General features: G+C 38.1%; 1 protein-coding gene across 5 annotated transcripts in view; it reads left to right on the top strand.

Moving 5' to 3' along the window:
* The window catches only part of LOC129743939 (midasin-like), a 155,764-nt gene that overhangs the window by 5,102 nt on the left and 128,215 nt on the right, over positions 1 to 22,447 (top strand). For all 5 annotated transcript variants that reach the window (XM_055736184.1, XM_055736187.1, XM_055736186.1 and 2 more), the window contains exon 3: positions 7,268 to 8,223. In XM_055736184.1, the coding sequence (XP_055592159.1) occupies positions 7,268 to 8,223 (956 nt within the window). The remainder of the gene's footprint in view (positions 1 to 7,267; positions 8,224 to 22,447) is intronic.

Genomic DNA, 22,447 nt, shown 5'->3' with positions numbered 1-22,447 from the left:
ATCAATCAACATTAGTGTCAGACCTCAAGGACTACGGAACCGGAGTTTACAGCTCTACACTCCCCTTCGTCAAAACAACTACAGGGCAAATAGTGCATTGATCGGCGTGATCAAGACGTTCAACCGTTACTCTGAACATTTTGATTTCGGTACATCGAGGGATTCCTTTAGAAGAAAAAATTTAATAGCGTTTAGGTCAAGGTAATTTGTGTAAACTTTTTTTAATAATTTTAATTGTTTTGATTTGTATCCATTTAACCATTGGGATCAACATGTGATCCGTTGATTTGTTACCAAATAAAATATATGAGCTGTGGCATCCAGTTTCTTCCTCTTTACTTGAGGAATGTGAACCCAAGCGCTGGAGCCGAAAACTTTCAAGTTATTGACCTTGGGTTACACACCATCCCAGAGCTCGAAGGGCGTGACGTCATGAGGTTGCATAGGCAGAATGTTTTGGATGTACCGTGCTAAGCGCCTCTGCCCAGTAACTTTGCCCTAACTTTGCATCGAAAAGCATGCGGCGCACTATCTCGATGAGGGAACGGTTCTTTCGTTCCGCAATTCCGTTCTTTTGGGGGCTGTAGGCGACCGCTGCTGCTTGCTGCTGTACTCTCCGCCCTGGTCTGAACGGATGGCTTTCGGTGAACGACCCAACAGCGTCTTGGCACGAGCGACGTATTCTTCTATTTTCGCTGCCCCTTCTGATTTTTCATTCAATAGGAAGATCACGCAGCATCTAGTGTGCTCATCAATGACCGTCATAAAATACCGATAGCCACTGACCGACGCTGTGTCAACTTGACCGCAAACGTCCGTGTGCACCAGATCCATAGGAACAGCTGACGTAGACGTCGATTCGCTGGGGAAGGTAATACGTGGCAACTTACCTTTTATCGCTTTCGGATTCCGGCCTAATCTAATGTGCCAAACGTGCTTACAGTCCTTGTCGTGATGGTCGCTTGCCAACATGACGACGCTTTGTGGTTGTTCGATGTGGTACAGCCCGTCTTTCAAAGTTGTCGCTGCTATAGTGACTGCTCCTCGCATGATCCGACAGCCAGCTGCGTCGAAAATTATAGTAGCTTGCTTTTCAACCAGCGCGCGGACCGAATGTAAGTTCAGGGACAGATCCGTTCAATTCTTGACGGTGGCCTCGCTCGTCAACGCACTCGACGATGCAGGGCACTTCACACCAAACCTTGACATCCTTACCGTCCGGCCAGCTCGACAGACCTGGCCGCACTTTCCTTCAGCTCCAAAAACGATTTCCGGTCGGCGACGGTTTGGCTTGTCGCACCGGAGTCGGCGATCCACGGCTTACTTGCGTTTACTACAGCTACACCACGGGTAGCCAAAGAAAACGAAACGGTTTTCTTCCGGCTTGATGGTTTTCTTTGGGATTTTGATTCCCCCTCCTTGTCGCAAACCAGCTTGCTGCATTCTTTCTGCCTATGCCTGGCGAAAGGCTTCTTCTTTCTGCTGTCGCGGCTAATCTGCAGCACCGTGCCAAGTGCTGATCCCTGCTGCTTAACTGCCTCGTCGAGTAGCTTCCTCTTGACAAACTCGACCGTGAGGTCTTCGTCCGATCTGCTTTCGAGAGCTGTCGTTAGCGTGTCAAAATAGCTGGGGAGACTTCTCAAGATTACCATGAGATTCTGTTGCAGCTCTTGTCCGGCGTTGGCTAAACAAGCAAACAGCTTTTCCATCTCGAACAGGTGCTCCTCCATATCTTTTTTTTTTTTTGTAATTTCTTTATTTGAAACGGCTCATACCTTTAGGCTTTAAGGAGCCAAACTCGTTTTGTTTGATTACAATTTTGTGCTTATATCTAGTTCACTTTTTGAAGAAAAGATAGAAGATAGATGGGGAAATGTGAAAATAAAAAGAATTATAGACGAAGATCAATAGCTTTTAGGAAAAGGTATATTTCAAACATGTAGTCCAAGTCAATGACAGCCAGCACATCTCTCACTGGAACATAGGGTGGTTTTCCTCGGGCCCGAAGGGAGTCTATCAAATTCGTTCTAGCGACAAGATGGACCTCGCACGACCAAACAATATGCTCAATGTCGTGGTAACCTTGGCCGCAACTACACAAATTGCTGCCAGCAATATCAAAACGATAGAGTACCGCGTCTAAGGAACAATGATTGGACATGAGACGGGAAAATATACGAATAAAATCCCGACTCAAGTTCAATCTATTAAACCATGGTTTAAGGCTTACCTTTGGGATAATCGAGTGGAACCACCGACCCTGGTCATCCTCGTCCCATTTGCGCTGCCAGTTGACAAGAGAGTTTTTTCGAACTAAAAAGTAAAATTCGTTGAAGGCGATTTCACGCTGATACGTGTCGCCTTCCATCGCCCCCACCTTTGCCAGAGAGTCTGCCTTCTCATTACCCTCTATCGAACTCCTCCATATCTTCTCCGTTGACCTATCGCTTACTGCAAATCCTTTTGAGTTGCGACAGTTTTGAGGTTAGGGTCGTCTTCTGGTGGTGGTTCTGGAGCGCCGTCCAAGTAACTTTGGTCGTCATCAATGAGCGAATCAATCCGTGCTGGTTATCCTCAATCAATAGGCCAATCGTGGCTTTTGCTTTGGCGTCTCCTGCCCTCCACGCTTTGTATCCGTCTTTACTCCTGGATCCACGTATCGCCAGAGCTCCTTCCGAACGAGCAAGAACTCGACCTTGAAGCGTCCAGTCGTGTTATTGTTGTTTCCGAGCTTCTGTAGCGTGAATCGAGTCCCCTCCATTACTTTTCGCGATTACCAAAAAAAAGAAACAACGTGGTTAACGGTGTGACTGACAAATATAGAATGAATTTTATTTCGTAAGCAAAGTGTGTGTTTATTTTATGTGGATTGTGTGTGATGGAGTAATGAAAACACTGATGAAATGTTCCGGGTAGAACTGATGTCGGGCTCCATAATGGAATAGTCCGACAACTCTGCCCCCGGTCTTTAACTTTAATGCCGCCGGTCGTGGCCTAGAGGAGAGCGTTCCAGTCTTCTAAGCCAGAGTCCATGAGATCGAATCCCGATCACGGCACATATAGTACTCTTTCTGTGGTCTCGTGGTTTTAGCATTTGTAAGATGCTAGCCATAATATCCTTGAAAGATGTACGCCTTAGAGTTAAGTAAATTAGATCTCTTCAAAGAAACATGAAGTTTCACTGAGATCCTATATGTGTGTGTTCGTTTTTTAAACTCTTGGGCTCGAACTCACGAACATCGGCTCAGGAAGCCCAACTGAGCTATATCACAAGCCTCAAAGTTTGGTTTTTTTCAAGGAAGTTTAACTGCCAGGCAGGGATGCCAGGAGGTTTTGTCAAAAATCAGGACACCAAGAACAAAAAACCGTGATTTTTCAGGACACCACAAATTCTGATTAAATTGCATGAATAAGGTGAAAAACGATAAATCCTGATTTATCAGGACACCTGGCACCTCTGCTGCGAGAGTCATTCTTCCCTAAAGCGGGTTATAGACTAGACAATATTTGCACAAATGCGATGAAATTCTGTCTGAATACCATTTGCATCGTATATGGCAATGCTCAAATGATTGCGCAAACGGTTTGAGTAAAATCGGTCGGGATCGAAATATTTTGTACAAACAACCTTCCGTGGCATGGTGTATGGTGCTGTTTGTACAAAATTCAGGCCATTTACTCGGCCCCAACCGGATTGGAGGGGGTTTTTGTTGTTGCTATTACTGTTTTCGCCAACAATCGTTTGTGTTCGCGTGAAATATCAAACAATCGTCGTGGAATCTGCGAATTTGCACAAATCGACAAAATCGACAAAACAAATTGACAAAATTGATAAAACAGAAAAAAACTGTCCAATTAGCCAATTTGACCATTTTGGCAAAATTGACAAAATAGATGAAATTTACAGGGTTGCTAGCGAACCGGGAAAACCGGGAAAACCGGGAAAAACTTTGGAATTTCATCACGTCACCGGGAAACCGGGAAAAAGCCGGGAATTTCGGCATCTCACCGGGAAAATTGACATTTTTGAATTTTTTTGTCACGAAATTTCAAGAATATTTTTAGAATTATTTCAAAATTTAATAGTATTTTTGAGAGTCTCGATATAGATTTATCTCATAATCGCTTATTTTCGTTCATAAGTAAAATAAGCGTTTATGTTATCACTTTTTTAACTTATTGCGAGAAATACGAGTTATCTCATTTTTTCGCTCTCCGCGTGTAAGTGTGCTACACTTACAAGCATAACTCAAATGATATTGATTTAATAATGAAACTATTAACGACAAAACTGAACTTTGTTCCTCTCTTAAAGAGGTTTCTAACTTAACCAGGTTCTCTTTTATAGAGGGTCAGCAGGGCTTGTGATATAGCTCAGTTGGCAAGCCTGTTGTCTCCTGAGCCGATGTCCACGAGTTCGAGCCCAAGAGTAAACATCGAACACAGTTGTACCGGATAAGTTTTTCAATAACGATCCGCCAAATGTAACGTTGATAAAGTCGCGAATGCCATAAAGATGGTAAAACGACTATAATCGAAACAAAAAAAAAAGAGGGTCAGCAACATACAAATGAATTAAAGTGATCTAGAAATTCAACTGTATTTGATAAAAATCTACCTGACACCAGTTCATGCATCAGTTCGAAATGTTCTGAGTAAGTTTCAACATGGTACAAAAGTGTTATTTTCTCTAACTTCCTTGGTCTAGTCTGGAAAACGACTCTAGCTTATGGAGGAATTACACTCTCACTTGAAGAGGTTTTGTGCTTTGCAAATCTTGAGACTTGTTGTTTTCTCTCACTACAGAAGTTTCTCGCACATCCAGGTTACCAGTACCAGTACCAGTTTCAGTTTCGACGTAAAATTATTCAGTATTCGATATTCATATTTCATTAAATTATTTTATCCAAAAAGCAAATAATTTGGCAGCGTGAGACGTTTTTAAGCAGAGTTACACCTTTTTTTTATCAGAAATTCATCAGAAATTTCAATGCTGTTGTTGTTGTGTATTTCGTTTGAATTGGTCTGAGGAAGGAAACATTACATCGCAAGTGTTAAGTTTTTAATTCATTCAACGTTAAGCTGTTGCTTATAGTTTCTGAAATCTAAGGTCTTAACCCTGATAAAAAAAAATATCTTAAACTCACGGTTTCTATATTTTCACGAATCTTTAGTTCAAATGACTGTTACTATAGTTATTCATTGTTTTGTTTTAAAAAACATTTTTTTCAATAACATTTCTTTGGATTTGTACAAAAAAATATAACTGGATTTAGAAAATAACTGAATATTTTCCGGCAATATGATGATTATAAGTTTTGTAATCCCCATTCAAGTTGATCTTAAATATGTTTCGATGTATTGTTCACATATTTTTTTAAAAATTATACTTTTTTTTCTAGAACTCTATAGAAATTCTAGAAAATTTATATTGGCTGAAAAGTACTACATCATAGTTTCAAGATCAATTTAACCGGACTATTTTTTTGCAAAATTGTTGAAATTGTTGAGTTAACCAACGAATAGATGCCCAGTTCGTAAGATTTGTTTTAAAAAAATCATGAAAGCCTGTAAATTTGAAACGAAATGACTACGTGTTACAAGACGCCGAAGTGTTTCCCATGATTTCTAATCGATTTACAAGTTTTAGGATACAATTATTAGAAATTTTAAGCCTTTTATATTATTCTTTTTATTCGCCATGATTTTAAATCAATAACGAGTATAAGAAAAATCGGAAAAATCATCATTTATAACCGGGAAAAAACCTGGAAAAAACCGGGAAAAACTTTGGAATTCCAAAACGAAAAATCGCTAGCAACCCTGAATTTACAAAACTGACAAAATGATCCATATTGACAAAATAGATAAAATATATTGACAAACTGTCCAAATTGACAGAATTGTCAAAATTCAAAAAATTACAAAAATGAAAAACACGACATAAATGACCCAAATGATAAAAATTAAAAAAAAATAACAAAACTCACAAAATTGACAAACAAATGACAAATTTGACAAAATTTGAAATATTGACAAAATTTAAAAAATTGTCAAACTATATCATAAGTGGCAAAAATAACCCAAATGACAAAAATGACAAATCTGAAAAAATTGGAAAAATTTACAGAATCGACAAAATAGACCAAACTGGCAAAAATTTCAAAATTGACAAAATTGGAAAAACTAACAAAAGAAACCAAATTGACAAAACTGTCTAAATTGACAAACTCGATAAAATTTAAACAATCAACAAAAAATGACAAAAATTCACAAAAATGACAAAAATTTTGCCATTTTGTCTAATTTTGTCATTTTTGTCAAAATTTTGACAGAATTGACAAAAATCACAAAAATACCAAAAATGACAAAATTGACAGAATTAAAAGATTTGACAAAAATGGCAAGATAACAAAATTGAAAATATCGACATTTCAAAATTTTTAAGAATTATCTATCTATCTATTAAATCTACCAATTATTTTAAATTATTGTCGATTATTAACAAAATTGACAAAACTGACAAAATAGACAGAATAGACAAAATAGACAAAACTGTCCAAATTGACAAAATTGTCAAAATTGACAAAATTTAAAAAAGGACACAAATGGCAAAAAAGACAAAAATGACAAAATTGGCAAAATTTATTCAAAAATCTCCAATAAGTTGCAAATTATGTTATTTATATGAAAATTGTGATTATTTCAAAATATTTTTATCCTTTAAAAAGTTTTGAAGTTTAATTTCTTAAAATCTTTTTGGATTTGCTTTGTTCGAAATTCTTTAATCATAATACAGAATTTATAAATCTATTATTTGTTTATTATTTTGTGTCATATGTATCCAAATATGATTTACAGACTGTTAGAAAGACTACAATCCTCGGTCAAGTGTATTAAATCGGGGTTTATTTTGCTATGCTAATAAACAATGGTGTGATAAAAGTTGAAAAGGGAGTAAATGGAATAATAACCATTAGCATGCGATTTAGAATATTCGATTCCCGATTCATTGTTTTAAACTTTAATGTAATATAACTTATAATCTACCCTTTCCTGATAGACTCATTTCCAGTAATCTGAATCTGAATCTGAAATCGGAACCTGAGATCGGAACCTAAAATCTGAATCTGAAATTCGAATCTTTAATCTCAATTTGATTTCTGAATTCAATTTCGAAATATGAATTTGCTATCCGAATCCTGAAACTTTCTGATTTTCCTAAAAAACCATTAACTCAATTGTGTTTCCGTCTTCATGCTTACAGGCTTCCATTGAAGACGCCGAGAAGCAGCTTCCGACCACGGAAACGAAAGACGATGCAGCAGAATCCTTGAAAGCAGATTCGGAAACGCCACTTTCTTCGCAACCCTCTAGCGCCGATCTCCTCAAACCGTCCGCATCCAGTGACGATATGCTGGAACTAAGGGTTTCGGAATCGTTCGTTATCGAAGACTCCTCGCCAGAAAAATCTCCGGTTAAAAGGCCAACGGAAATTGCTTCGTACAGACCCTCGGTAACTTCGACGACCGCTGCTAAGGCGGTCCAGGAAATCGTCACGGTAGATTTGGATGACGACGACGATGATGACGATGACGATATGGGTACTGCAGCCGCGGTTAAGGATGAGTACGACGATGATGAGGATGAAGTCGAGGAAGAGGAGGACGAAGAAGATTACTACGATGATCCGGACAGTGATGATCAGGACGTCAGTCGGGTGATGAATGAAACAGTGGACGCAGATTCGGGTGAAGATAAGATGGACGTTAGTTCGTACGAAGAGGGTTACAGTGATGATGAGGTAAATGAAACGGAAGTGGTAGCTCCCAGGGAGGGTTTCGAAAAAGCCGGTCCAAGTGGAAATAGTGGGGCCACTGCAAAGCGTCAACGTGACGACGATTATACGGATGATGAAGAAGATCATTACGCGGAAGAACATTACGAGGAAGATGATTACGATGAAGAGGAAGACGATGACGAAGAAGAAGACGACGATGTGGCTGAAGTTGTTGATTTGGGGGGTAGAGAGTTTAAAAGGAAGCCTCAGGCTTCGGTTTCTATGGGTCAGATTAGTGTGGAAGACGAAAGTGACGAAGATCGGGGGGTGAAAAACGACGGATCTACTCGTTTTCCGCAGAATAGGCAGAAAGTGTGGAGAGTTAAATACAAAACCTACAAGTTACGTGTTCTGGCGAAAATTCGGAAGCGAACGTACAAAATGTAAGTACTCGATTTGCTTTTCTCTTTGTCTTTAATTTAATAAGGACTCGATATTTTTTTTTGGAGAACATTATTTATTATTATAGTTCTGGCATTCACAGATTACCAAAAAATTAATAATGGGGCTTTATGAGAATCCAGATAACAACATGTGATTACATTATTTCTATCTTTATTTATTGGGATACAGCAAAAACGAACTCGAAAAAAACTTGTTATAAAAAATATAACTCCTACGAAATGGCCAAAAAGGTCAAAGCATTAACCACATTGGGGAAAGTTGAACGATAAAACCGAAACAATTCCCAGTAGCTGGTAGTAGCATTGATACATTCGCTCCTATCCCGTTACTAGCCATATCGCTGTTTTAATTTGAGGGAGCACGAGGTAAAAGTGCAAAAGCACAATTTGAAAGCTACATCTCAAAAAAGGAACCGAAGGCAAACACACAAAAAAAAACGCAACGGAACCCAGTTGAAGCCACCAAATGTTTGAAGGTTGAATGAATTTTTGAATCGTTCACCGCTCAACCTGACGACGACGACGCGAGAACATGACGACGTCACAATTGCATGGAGCAGGGGGAAGGGCAGGGGTCGAATTCTGTCATTGGAGTCGACCTTCTAGCTGGCAGCGTGTTCTTCGTGTGTCCATGACGGCAAAGGATCGGAAAAGGTCAACCAACCAACCAAGCAAGCAAGCGACCGGCAAAATCTTCACAATCTTCGGATGCATGCCATGGCCATATTCGGCGGCCCGGCAGGGAAGGTTAAAGTTCGGTTTCCCTCTTATTGGTGCTGCTGCTGCAGTTTTGGGATTGTAATAATTTCGATAACGTTTTTTTATGCGATAGCTTTCAAAGGGGATGGATTGGAATAGGTTTAGGTACTAATAGGTATATTGACATAAACGTTGGCATGAGCTAAAATATCACATTAAACTAACAGAGCTAGTGGTGTAACACGGAGAGTTTCATCATGAAATAGTGAGTCTACGATTTATCAATTTCTTAACATTTTAAGGATCGCGAAGAAATCTAAGTCCGGAAACACCTTAATTTGGCAGTCTCTTTCTCAGAAACGACTGGACTAAATTCTACAAATTCAGTTTTTTTGAGTTAACGAAAGTGTTGTACACAATTATGTCGAATAAAGTTCCTTTATAAAATGTATCACATCTGAGTTATGCTTCTCAATGAAGCGTACTCGCGTCAACCGAAATAACGAGGTATCGGGTATCCTTCTGGCGAGCCTTGATGAGGAAATCTTTCCCTTCTTAAATCTCCTTCGGCATTTTCACTATAATTTACGATAAAATCCGGAAAATTCGACTCCACGAACCGAACGTGCATGTTGAGTTCAATAAATGCCGCTATGCCAAATAAACATGAGGTACACCAGAGCAAGTGCAAACGGATTTTACTATAGTTCAACTTTCAACTTCAAAAATTATCAATTATCGTTCATTGCATCACTAAAATAGTTCTCAACAAGGTCCCGTTGGAAACGAAAAATATAAAAAAAATGGTAAAAAGCAACGGTACTTTTGTGAAAAAAATCTAAGTTTACACTTGCCCCGTATATGAGGGCAAGTGCAAACGCAATGCTTTTTTCCAAACTAATTCATAGATGGGTCAGTGTATCGGTCCTAAAATTAATTTAAAACATGTTCCGGTATGTCTTAACAACTTTTTTTTGGTATATTTGCTGTTTTCCTGCAATATTAATTACTTTTCGGGACTGCATTTTAGCGTACTGTAATTTTATGCAGAAGAACTTAATTTACCAAGAAATTACAAAATTTTGAATATCCGGTTCAGTTACAAATCTTTGGATATCCCTTCAGACCGTTCTAATATAATGCTGAACCATTTTGGAGATGAAACTCTGAAATGGCTGATGTTATATAGCTTAAAGGTACGTTTGCACTTACCCCGATGGTATCGTTTGCACTTGCCCCGCAGTGTGGATTGACAAAAGTGAATATTGTTTTCAAAACTTTCAGGGTGTACCGAAAATTTATCATAAATTTTCTGCTTTCGCTTGAATATCAGTCCCAAACACGAAAAATCGGATTTGAATGCCCTTTTTTAAAGCCAAAATATGCAAATCAAAAACACCCTTTTCATGTCTTATAAAGCTATAATCATTTAGTATCCGGACACTTCATTTCGGTGATAGCTACATAACTAGAGATCGGATATGCAAAACTTTAGCAGCGTTGTGTTGGTTATGAAAAGGACCATCTTGTCTTTTTTGGCCAAATGGTTAAGCAGTATAAGTAGCCCCTCTAAGATCCACACGAAGTTCAAACCAAGCATCAGAGTGGAACCTTTGATCTTAAATATGGTAAAAAGTCTATGGTTATTGAGGATAACTGAATGCAGACCCCTTAAATAATGCAATAAATCCATTTCCGGCAGGCAAAAAGTGATGCCTGACTAGTAGACACCATGTAAAAAACTAATAGTGAGCAGTTCAATAGATCGCAATCTGTGCAACCGATTTTTACGCAATGTGACAGATGTGTTCTTATGGACAAAGAAATTTATGTTAAAACTGGATTTAAGAAATCAAATTCTTCGAGATGCCTACTCATGAAAAGGTTCCAACCAGATTCCAATTGATTTTCCAGTTGAGTTTGTGTAAAATATCATGATTTTGCAAAGGTTTTGCTTCTGTGGTAAAAATAAGAGATCAGTACATGACTTAAAAAAAAGTGTGCAAAGATAAACAAAATTTATGAAAAGTAAGAGTATTTCTTGAAACATTGATAATTTTATTTAATATTTTTACATTAAATGTCATATCAACACCTTCATTTGCTCCATAGAAACTTTTTCGATCAAATGAATAGTTTTTTAAATACACACGTTTGTAACTGTCTAGAGTAGGGTTACCATACGTACTCTTTTAAGAGTACATGTACTCTTTTTTGATCGAAAAATGGGCGTACTCTATTTATTTTATTTACATAGTATACCGTCTCACGACATAACTTAACGAACATAATTCCTATAATTCACTCGGTCCATGGCAACCGTTCTCCAATTTCTCGGGCACCCAACGTTCGCCAGATCACGCTCCACTTGGTCCCACCACTTCGCTCGTTACGCCCCCGCTCGTCTTGTTCCTACCGGATTCGTAGCGAACATCAGTTTTGCAGGACAGTCGTCCGGTATTCTCGCAACATGTCCCGCCCAGCGTATCCGGCCAGCCTTCACTACCTTCTGGATGCTGGGTTCGCCGTAGAGTCGCGCGAGCTCGTGGTTCATCCGTCGCCTCCACACTCCGTTCTCCCGCACGCCGCCAAAGATGGTTCTTAACACTCGTCGCTCGAATACTCCGAGTGTACGCAGGTCCTCCTCGAGCAATATCCATGTCTCGTGCTCGTAGAGAACAACCGGTCTAATGAGCCTCATATACAGGTCATCCCCTACCCCCATTCTGAGCCTCATATACAGGTCACACTTCGTGCGAGGGCTAAGTCTTCTCAACCGCAGTTGCTTGTGGAGTCCATAGTAGGCACGACTTCCGCTGATAATTCGCCTCCGGATCTCACGGCTGGTGTCATTGTCTGCGGTCACCAGTGAGCCGAGATAGACAAAGTCTTCGACTATCTCCAGCTCGTCGCCGTCAATCGTGACCTTGTTATTACTGGACAATCGGGTTCGGTCGGTCTCGAATCCGCAGGCCAGCATGTACTTCGGCGTACTTCGGGCATACTCTACTTTTTGTGAAATTTTGGGAAATGTACTCTTTTTTATGAGAGCCATTTAATCAGAAAAATGAACTTGTTTGTTCCAGTATATTAACTGCGTTTACCGCATCTTATATATAGAAGAAATATGGAAGAAATACAACATACAAAAACTTTCAATACCTCTCCTAATTATCCCGGATTCATGAAAACATCTTTGAATCGTAATTTTTAGTGAGTGCAATAAGCGCCTTCGAGTATGCAATGAACCTCCGAACAGTTAACAAAAAGCACATAAGCAATAAACTCGAATGCTTCGTCGCGCACAATTCAATTTGGATGTTCAAAGAAATCAACGCGCCGAAAATCTCTTTGAAATCAAGTATTTTATCCCGTTTAGGTGTGGCTTGTCAGTATAATATCGAATACTTCTTTTTCTTCGAATAATCCAAATAGGAATACTAAGTCCCTGACTTTTCTCTTTTCCTCACAAAAAAAATTATGACAAAATTTATAATTATCATACAGTGAGGGGCAAAATAAAGTGTCCAAATTATTTTTTTTTCAATTTCTTTTATTTTTCTGGTTAAAATTCAACGAAAACACATCGTAATCATTTTTAAAATATTGTTTATTATGTTCTTTTCAACTTTTGTTAACGTTGCGCTGGAAAAAAAAGAAAGTTTTTCTGATAGATAAAAAACAGTTAATATTCCAAAAAAAAACAGGGGCAAAATAAAGTGTCCAGATCAGTACAGCTTCAAATAATTCAAACTGAAGGCAAACAAGAACGAGTTAATAATGGGTATGGCCTCCTTCAGCCTTCAACACCTCCTGCAAGCGCTTCGGCACACTTTCAACAAGGTTGTGCAAGTGTTGTGGGTCGAGTTCGTCCCACGCATGCTCCAGGGCATCAAAATAAGTACTTTTATTTGTCACACCAGTCTTATCAATCAGAGCATCGAGGATGGCCCACAGATTTTCGATGGGGTTCAGATCAGGACTTTGTGAAGGCCATTCAAGGGGTTTGATGTGGCAGGAACGGGAAAATGACGTCATCAGATTGGCCGTATGCTTCGGATCGTTATTCTGCTGTAAAACGAAGCGCTCTCCGAGGCCCGTCTTGATGAGGGATACCTCGAGGTTTTCCGGCAGGATATTGCAATATGACTCAGCTGTCATGATTCCGTCAATTTTTACCAAATTGCCCACCCCACCCCAAGAAAAGCACCCCCACACCATCACGTTACTTCCTCCGTGCTTGACTGTTCCATGGATATGGCGGTCTTGGAGCTCCTCACTCGACTTGCGCCACATATGATCCCGCTTCTTCCGGTTGAATAGCTCAAATTTGGATTCGTCGGCCCACAACAATGTTTTCCTCTGAATCAAAGCAATCGAAAGATTCCTTTTAATTCAACTACGGTAAATGAAAAGTTCAGATACCGGTATTTCGATAGCAACTTACTATCTTCTTCAGTAAGCGTTTTCGATTGGTATCGAGCACGGATCAACGGAGGAAGTAACGTGATGGTGTGGGGGTGCGTTTCTTGGGGTGGGGTAGGCAATTTGGTAAAAATTGACGGAATCATGACAGCTGAGTCATATTGCAATATCCTGCCGGAAAACCTCGAGGTATCCCTCATCAAGACGGGCCTCGGAGAGCGCTTCGTTTTACAGCAGAATAACGATCCGAAGCATACGGCCAATCTGATGACGTCATTTTCCCGTTCCTGCCACATCAAACCCCTTGAATGGCCTTCACAAAGTCCTGATCTGAACCCCATCGAAAATCTGTGGGCCATCCTCGATGCTCTGATTGATAAGACTGGTGTGACAAATAAAAGTACTTATTTTGATGCCCTGGAGCATGCGTGGGACGAACTCGACCCACAACACTTGCACAACCTTGTTGAAAGTGTGCCGAAGCGCTTGCAGGAGGTGTTGAAGGCAGTGCTGCAAATTTTCTTTAAGGAGGAATGATACTGACTATGATTTTCTATCAGTGTAAAAAGCTTTAACTGAAATGAACGGAATAGAAAAGTCAACAAATATAAAAGCTTCTGATCGGCTCGGTCATCTTCGTGCTTACAGAAAGCTGTGTGAGTATGTCTGTCAGTCAGTTGAAAGCTCACTCGTTAACCCGAAATAACCTGTTTCACTCGACTGCTACGAAAGCGTCTTTCGCTTAGGCGTTTCTGTCACTCAGTGCGTTCGGTCAGTGACTGCAGCTTAAGTATTCCATCAGTGTCAGAGAAAGTTGCTGATAATTTCAGCAAGCATTTGTTTTCGACATTTTTGCAAACTGTGAATTGGGGTGCGAAAAGCAAACACGACTTGAAATGCTTTAAGACTATACGATTATTTAAAACGGGGGGCAGGAGGACGGATGAATCTAAATTTCTTGAGGATTGAATTTATGGCAATTAATAATGACAAAAATATGTCAAATGAAGTAAAAATATGACGAAAACTCACAAATATGTCAAAAACATGACGAATGTGGTCAAAAAATGACAAAATGTGATAAATGTGTGGAAAAAATGACAAAATAATAACAATAGTATGAGTAAAATCTGTCAAATATGACTAAAATTTGACAATAAAATGACAACAATCTAACAAATATGACAAAATTATGTCATAAATATGACAAACAATTGACAATATAATGACAAAACAACAAAAATAAGACAAAAATCCGACAAATGAGACAAAAATTTGACAAATGTGATAAAAATATTACAAAAATTTGACAAATATCACACAATAAAGCAAAATTTTTAGAATACAATGACAAAATATGACAAAAAAATTTCAACATTATGACATTATTTGACAAATATGACATAAATATGACATAAATTTAACAAAAAGATGGCTAATATTCTAGAAACCTTGTTCATCAATAAATGAAAATGATGAAAATAAGACAACATCATTACATGAATCTTTTTATTACGACAAAATTATCACAAAAATTGTCAATAAAATGATAAATGCGGTACAAATGACAACAATCAATTTGTAATATTTAATGACTTTGTCCTATTTTTACATAATTTGACGACATAGTTGGATTTTTGTTCTTTTGATTTGAAATTTTCAAATATATAAATTTGTCTGATTTTTATCCCAATTGTATGACATGATTTTGTCATTTTATTGTCATATTTTCGTCATATTTTTACCACGCTTGTCATAATTTTGTTATATTTGTAAATTGTTAATGAAAGTTATCATATTTTTGCCATAATTTTGTCATTTTTGTCATATTTTGGTTAAAATATTGTCATATTGTCATCATTTTATTGCAAACTTTTTGTCATATTTGAGTCATAATTTTGTCATAGTTTTGTCCCCCATATTCTTCCCGCACGCTCCCTCGCCAACATTCGTCTCACCAACCCGAACACTCATTTCTAAACCTTCCCACCCCTTTACATCATTTGTTAAAGACGTATTTTTTATCACAATCCTTCAAAAATAGCGACAATCTCAGCAGTAATTATGTAATTTCCGCAAGTCTAGCGAGTCGACAATCTTTGTCACCATTCAACTAAACGTAATGATAATAGAATGGAGCTTTTTTCACTTTCAGTAATGTTAGCATGAAACTGAAAATGAAGATTGGATAACCTCATGAACCTGCAAAGAGCCTGAATGTATACTGAGCACCGATTTTGCTGATTGGTGAATGAGTGTGCAGAGAGCTTTCAGGACTGAGCTTTCTGTTCATTCTCGTATGAATCTAGTTGGAATTGAACTGACCGATACACTGCAATAAATTCAATTGAATATTGAAAGCTGACACTGAAAATTTGCAGCACTGGTTGAAGGCTGAAGGAGGCCATACCCATTATTAACTCGTTCTTGTTTGCCTTCAGTTTGAATTATTTGAAGCTGTACTGATCTGGACACTTTATTTTGCCCCTGTTTTTTTTTGGAATATTAACTGTTTTTTATCTATCAGAAAAACTTTCTTTTTTTTCCAGCGCAACGTTAACAAAAATTGAAAAGAACATAATAAACAATATTTTAAAAATGATTACGATGTGTTTTCGTTGAATTTGAACCAGAAAATTAAAAGAAATTGAAAAAAAATAATTTGGACACTTTATTTTGCCCCTCACTGTATACGTCATACCTAAGCCTGCCAGAAATTTTTCTGAGCGTATTCGGGCTCGGCAAATCCGGGCATTTTACCAGAAAACCTGTCAAAATCCGGTCATTGGATTTTGAAATTCTCAATTAAAAACCGCATAATAACCGGGAAAATCTGACGAAAATGCAGGCTTTTCTCATGTAAATTCAAGATGTTCAATTTATGTAAATTCCATGAAAAGAAAAACGTAGTTTTGATTTGGATTTTGCTTCGATTCAGGATATATCCGGAGATATTACGGACCAGGAAAAAAGCAGGCAATCTAAATGCTTCCTCATAGTAATAATAATAACAAATTGGCAGTATTTGAATGATTTCAAATATCTCTTTTTTTTATTTTTCTAAAGTTTTTCTAACTTTTTTAGTTTTTTTTTGTAAATTGTTCTTTTTTGGCATACCTGGATATGGTAACCCTATCTAGACAAATTTTATAACGCTTATGAAACGATTGATGGACATTTGCAAGGGTGGTCACTCATTCGGGAAAGTCGGGAAATGCGGGAAAAAGTCGGGATTTAAAATCCATCGGAAAATCGGGAATTCATTCAAGAAGTCGGGAATTTTTGGCTCAGCTCCTAGTGCCTCCAATGCTCCATGATAACAAAAAAAAAAAATAAATAAAATAAACACTCAAACAATAATCCAAAAAATTAAACAGAAAACTTCATCCTTGATAAAATTTGAGACTTTAATCCAGTTGGTACCGAGAAATAGCTGGTGGAAGTATGAGACTTTTCCATATGAATTTGTTAGCGTGAATTATTTTTTTATATTTACTGAGAACAGAAAGCGTCCATTACAGTGCTGCATTTTTTTTTAAACACCGATGACATTGACTGTGATTTTCTATCAGTGTAGAAAGCTCAAACTACGGCAAGCTTTGTGAATATGTCTATCAGTCTGCAGTTGAAAGTCAACCCGTATACATATCTTAGGTGGCGATGGAAATCCCGTGGTAAGTGTTAGTAAAAGTTTTCTTTGTCAACATATGCCAATTCGTGACGTCAGTTGCATTTTCAAACAAACATCCTGTCAAGTGACGTAGGCTTTGTTTATCTTTTTACTTTTTGAATAACGATTTCTGTAATAGTGTGCGTGTTTGTTCATCACCATCATCTTTGTACCACATTGGTTGAAAGTTCACTCGCGAACCAGAACGAACTTGTTCCAGTCGACTGCTACGAAAGCTTCTTGCGCTAAGGACTTTCTGTCAGTGAATGCAGCTTTAGCATTCAATCAGTGTCAGGAAAAGTTGCTGATAATTTCAATAGGCATTTGTTTATGCCATTTTTGCAAATTGTGAATTGGGATTCGAAAAGAAAAAACGACATGAGAACCGCCACAACCATATTTCATATGAGGGACGGGGGACTATGGGATGAAATGATTCATAAATATCAATCCCATATTTATGAATCATTTATCGAATTTTGCTAAATGTATTGTTCATTTTTCTCTACATAACTCCACGCTATATTAAAATTTACGTCGGATCTCCATAAGGTGTTTCGTAAATTTGATTTCTGAATCTTTAATCTGAGTATAATTAATGGAAGATTTATAAAGCCGAATTTCAATGTTGGTTATCTGCAAAAATCGAAATAAAATTAACACCAGAGTTAACTCATTTTATTTTTATTTACATAGTATTCCGTCTCACGACAAAACTTGACGAACGTAATTCCTAAAATTCACTCGGTCCATGGCAACCGTTCTCCAATTCCTCGGGCACCCCACGTTCGCCAGATCACGCTCCACTTGGTCTAACCACCTCGCTCATTGCGCCCCCGCTCGTCTTGTTCCTACCGAATTCGTAGCGAACACCTGTTTTGCAGGACAGTCGTCCGGCATTCTCGCAACATGCCCCGCCCAGAGTTAACTCATTAATGCCAATTCATGAGCATTTCATAATATACACCTGCAACTGAAAAAGGGTTTTGGAAAGTTTTTTTTCTCTTTTTTTATTATAGTCGTTTTAACATCTTTATGTCTGCGGCCAAAAGTTTGGGATCACCCCTTCAAAAACAACAAAATTACTATCGGCCATATCTCAGCCATCTATGACATATTGCAATAATTTTTATCTCATTCAAGAGATCGTGAGCAAAACCTTCTTTGTATGTTTTTGACAAAATGTTAATGTTTAAATTTAGCTTAAAGTTGGGACATTTTCCAAAAATTCAAACCCGATCATTTCAGGGTGGGGTGGACCAAATTTCAAAATTAGAGTTGCTTTCGTATCCTTTTTCCATACTTATCAAAACACATTTGTTTAATTTTGTGCAAAAAAATTGCAATGCACTTAAAATATATAAAATAGCTGCTTAGGTCATCGTCCAAAAGCTTCGGATCACCCCGTAGTATGGTGTAACGAGTGACCGATTACTCAAATAACAACGCAGGTTTTTCATAATTAATTTCATCGTTGAATGTCGCAAACAAAGTTTCTTCTGCAAGTCTAGCGAGCCAATTCGCCCAAGCTTTTTCACCATTCAACTTAATCTAATGATATTGAAATTTAGCTTTTTTTCACTTTCAGCATTGTTTGCCTGAAACTGAAAATGATAATTTGCTAATCTCATGAACCTGCACAGAGCCTGAATGTATACTAAAATCTGCTTTCGAAATTCAGCTTTCTGTTCATTCTCTTATGAATCCTGTTGGAGTTGAACTGACCGATACACTGCAATAAATTCAATTGAATATTTCATGCTGACACTGAATGTTTGCAGCACTGGGCTCATATGAGCTTTTTTGTGTCTTTAATCATCAATAACGGCGCCGGCCACGTCCTAGTAGTCAATAGATAGGTTGAAAAAGGTAGAAAGTGAAGAACAATTTTACGCTTTAGTACCCAGGTTACCTCTGCATCTCAACAGAAAATATTGTATGAGAAATGGGGTGAAGGATTAATCAGGAGACACTTTTGCAACCTGTGCTCCTAAAGTCCTCAATTCTCACGTTTTCTGTTAAAACTTCTATTTTCTCTATATTTTATAGATCGTTTAAATCAAATCATAAGAGCCTTGAATATATTAAAATAAAAGTTTTTATTGGATTGGGACAAGAATAATACTTTTAACACTTTAGATCAGGGGTGAGCAACCTTTTGAACCAACGGGCCAATTTAAATTTGAAATCTTGTCGGCGGGCCGCACTTTAAATAACTTTTTTTTAAAATAATTAGCAGAACTTCACGTCAGTTTTTATAACTACAAATTTTGGTGAGGACAAATCTCAAAAAGGAAAGATAAACCGAATTCACGAGTTTAAAAACAGAAATTCAACACGACTTTTTGAATACCCGATATTGAAAAGGTACATCACAAAATCTGTGTCATTTTCACTATCTCTCAGTTTTTCAATAGTCAATCACCGTCTTCTTAGCATTGGACGTTGAATTGTTAATTGACTTTCTGTGTTTTGTTTTTTCATGTCCTCAAAGCCTAGATTTTTTTTCCAACGAACGATAAGTACCTCGTTTTTTAAATCAAAGTTATGTAATGGATCATTGCATTGAGATGTTGAGCAAGGTTGTAAAGAATTCATAGAAAAATTTTCAATTTCACATATTTTTAAGCAACTATCTTGAAAACTACATGCTTCATTCTAGAATTTTTATTAAGATTTTCATAATTTTTAATCTTATTTAGATATCTTTGGGATAGGATTTCAAAAGTTATATTATGAGTGAAACAACTCAATTTATCGAAGTTTGATATAAATTTTCTAACAAATTTCTGAAAAAAGCATCACCGATTATCATTAAATAACTTTTGGGTCAAATCACAGAATTTCCGATATCTATAGTTTTTATCAATAAATAATAATTTTTGTCGGTAACTTTAATGCCGGCTGATTCATGTTAATACAAAATCTAAAATCGTTCACCCAGGCTTTATTATTAAACTTTCGTTTTTTCGTCAATATACAGAAATAAATAATATTTCACAAGGTTTAGGTTTGAATTTTTTTGCCAGTATTTCAATGCTTACAGAACAAGCTTTTTTACCGAATTAGATAGAAAATTATCTTCTGAGCATATTTTTTATCATTCAACTTAATTTTTGCTTGAGACGAAAATAATGACTTCACTAACGGACTGCGAAATATCTTTGATCATGCTTTAGCTGCTCTTCCTCACTTCAATGAATTTGGCTTTTCAAGGTGGTAGGAGTTAAATTATTAGGAAAAATGTATCCTGAATTAAAAAACCCTAAATGAGGTTATGTCAATAACAAATATTGCATTTATGCTTTGAACAGAACATAATAAATGCTTAAAAGCCAGAAAAAGTGAACAATCTCAATGATTGTGGGGCAAATGCAGATAAGAGCATATTTTGATCAAGTCATTCAAATTTTCCTAACAATCCATATTTGAAAAGGCATAAAAATTTGAAAAAAGCTTCGCGGGCCGCACAAAAGGGCCTCGCGGGTCACATGCGGCCCGCGGGCCGCGCGTTGCTCACCCCTGCTTTAGATGATTGTATCCCGTTTATCCGAAAATTTTTGCCCAGAATGACAAATACCCGAAATCAAACCCCAGTATGAACCAATTCCCAGAAAAAAAATCCCCAGAATGCACCATTTAACAGAACTTTTTTCGCTGAATATGCTATGACTTTTTGGTTTAGTTAAATTATTGAATTATTTGTTAAAGGTAGAAAACCGTTGATTTGAGCTGCGGATAGTTAAAAATTGTACTTGAGTGGCAACCCTGATTTATTGAAAGTTTTATTCGTTCGCAGTATGCTTTATGGCACCGAACTTTTCGGATCTACTGAAAAAACATCAGAGTTAAAAATGTTTCTTTGGGTTCCGTATTTATCATTCCGGGTTGTGTTCTACCTTTTTTTTGTTGCCAATTTTAAATTAATCACTCGACATTTAATTGAAACTGGTTAACTAACTGTTCAATTTTGTCGATGGTTCAATCATTTCGCAAGTGTACTTGTCCCCGAGAACAGAACCTTCGAAATAACATCGATGGAATTCCTTCCTACCCAGTCAGAGGTCGAACCATTCCCTAACAATGATCTAACTAGTTCAATCAGCGGAAGGCCTTTGCATTAGCAGCCGATCGCTATCTTACGTTTTCCCTACAGTATTCGTTCCGTTCTCCATGTATCATAGACAGTTGTATATGTGTTTCAAGTCCATGTAGTTCCGAAATGGATTAGATCACCTTTTCCAAACCTCGGAAACATCAAGTGCTCAAGCACGGACGTGAGATTTTTCCTATCGAAACCAAAAAAAACTGAAGCCATCAATGACACGGTTCGCAAAACCCTCCTACTCGTGGTTCTCCCATGCAGTGCCTCTCATACGACACAGGCGCCTGTTTAGTAGATTTATGCTTAGAAGGGTTTCTGCTCACCCGCTACGGTTCATTCCATGGTCACTAAATCAAGAGACCCGGCTGCTGGCTGGATTGCCGATTGGCTGCTGGTAACTGAAACTATCCGTGTGATCAGGGACGATCACTTTGGCGCTGAAGGTTAAGCATCGGTAACAGTAAGTAAGCAGTAGAGCTCGAGCGACCCAGCCAGGCAGCGTAAGTGCTGCACATGTACCTACTACTAAGCGCAAAAGGGTGAGAAAACTGTGTCAAGGTAACTTCTAGTTGAAGTTCTCTCTGCTTTTCCTCCATGTGCCCGGCTACACGGCTGCTTGGCTGCCGTGATCTTCCTCTCATCATGGTACCAGTCAGTCAGCCAGCCAGCCAATAGTCGTCGGTCGATCGGCTGTACGAGAGTGTCTGTTTGTTGTGTATGCATAAGTTACCTACTCTATGCGTCTCCTTTGGCGTTGACTCTCTCGGTACCCGGCAATTAGCTTCAATCGATCTTTCAATGCCACATGCGCACGAGAACCGCCTTTGCCTATTATTCGCGGCTGCTGCTTAGAACGAGTGCTGAGAGATTGCTCTTTCGAAGGAAGATTTATGGAACTCCTTCGGCTGAGACAACGTTCGGGCTAGCCGTTGTTGTGGGATATTCCGGGGAAAAAATACCTACTCCAAAACGCTACCACTAACCGAACCCAATCGAAGCTGCGATGGTGGTTAATCGGTGTGTTTAGAGCAAAAGTAAAGGCCAACACGGTTGACGATGATGATCTGCAGCAGCAGCCAGTTCGCCGTAATAATAGTAATAACAATAATGCATTAGGAAAGGGCGATGAAGAGATGCTGACCTGGATTTAACTAAGGCATTCGAAACGTTCGAAAAGTCAGGGTCGTCTTTTGAGAGATGCAAATCGTTTTTGCCTGTAGTGAATGGCATCCTGTCGGCTTAGATCAATATATGAATCAATATTACCGCGATCTCAGTACCAAGATCGGGGTTTTCACAGGGAT

Source organism: Uranotaenia lowii, chromosome 2 (genome assembly GCF_029784155.1).
Source record: "Uranotaenia lowii strain MFRU-FL chromosome 2, ASM2978415v1, whole genome shotgun sequence".
In the NCBI taxonomy this organism is placed as follows: domain Eukaryota; kingdom Metazoa; phylum Arthropoda; class Insecta; order Diptera; family Culicidae; genus Uranotaenia; species Uranotaenia lowii.
This window is presented reverse-complemented; position numbering and strand designations above follow the sequence as displayed.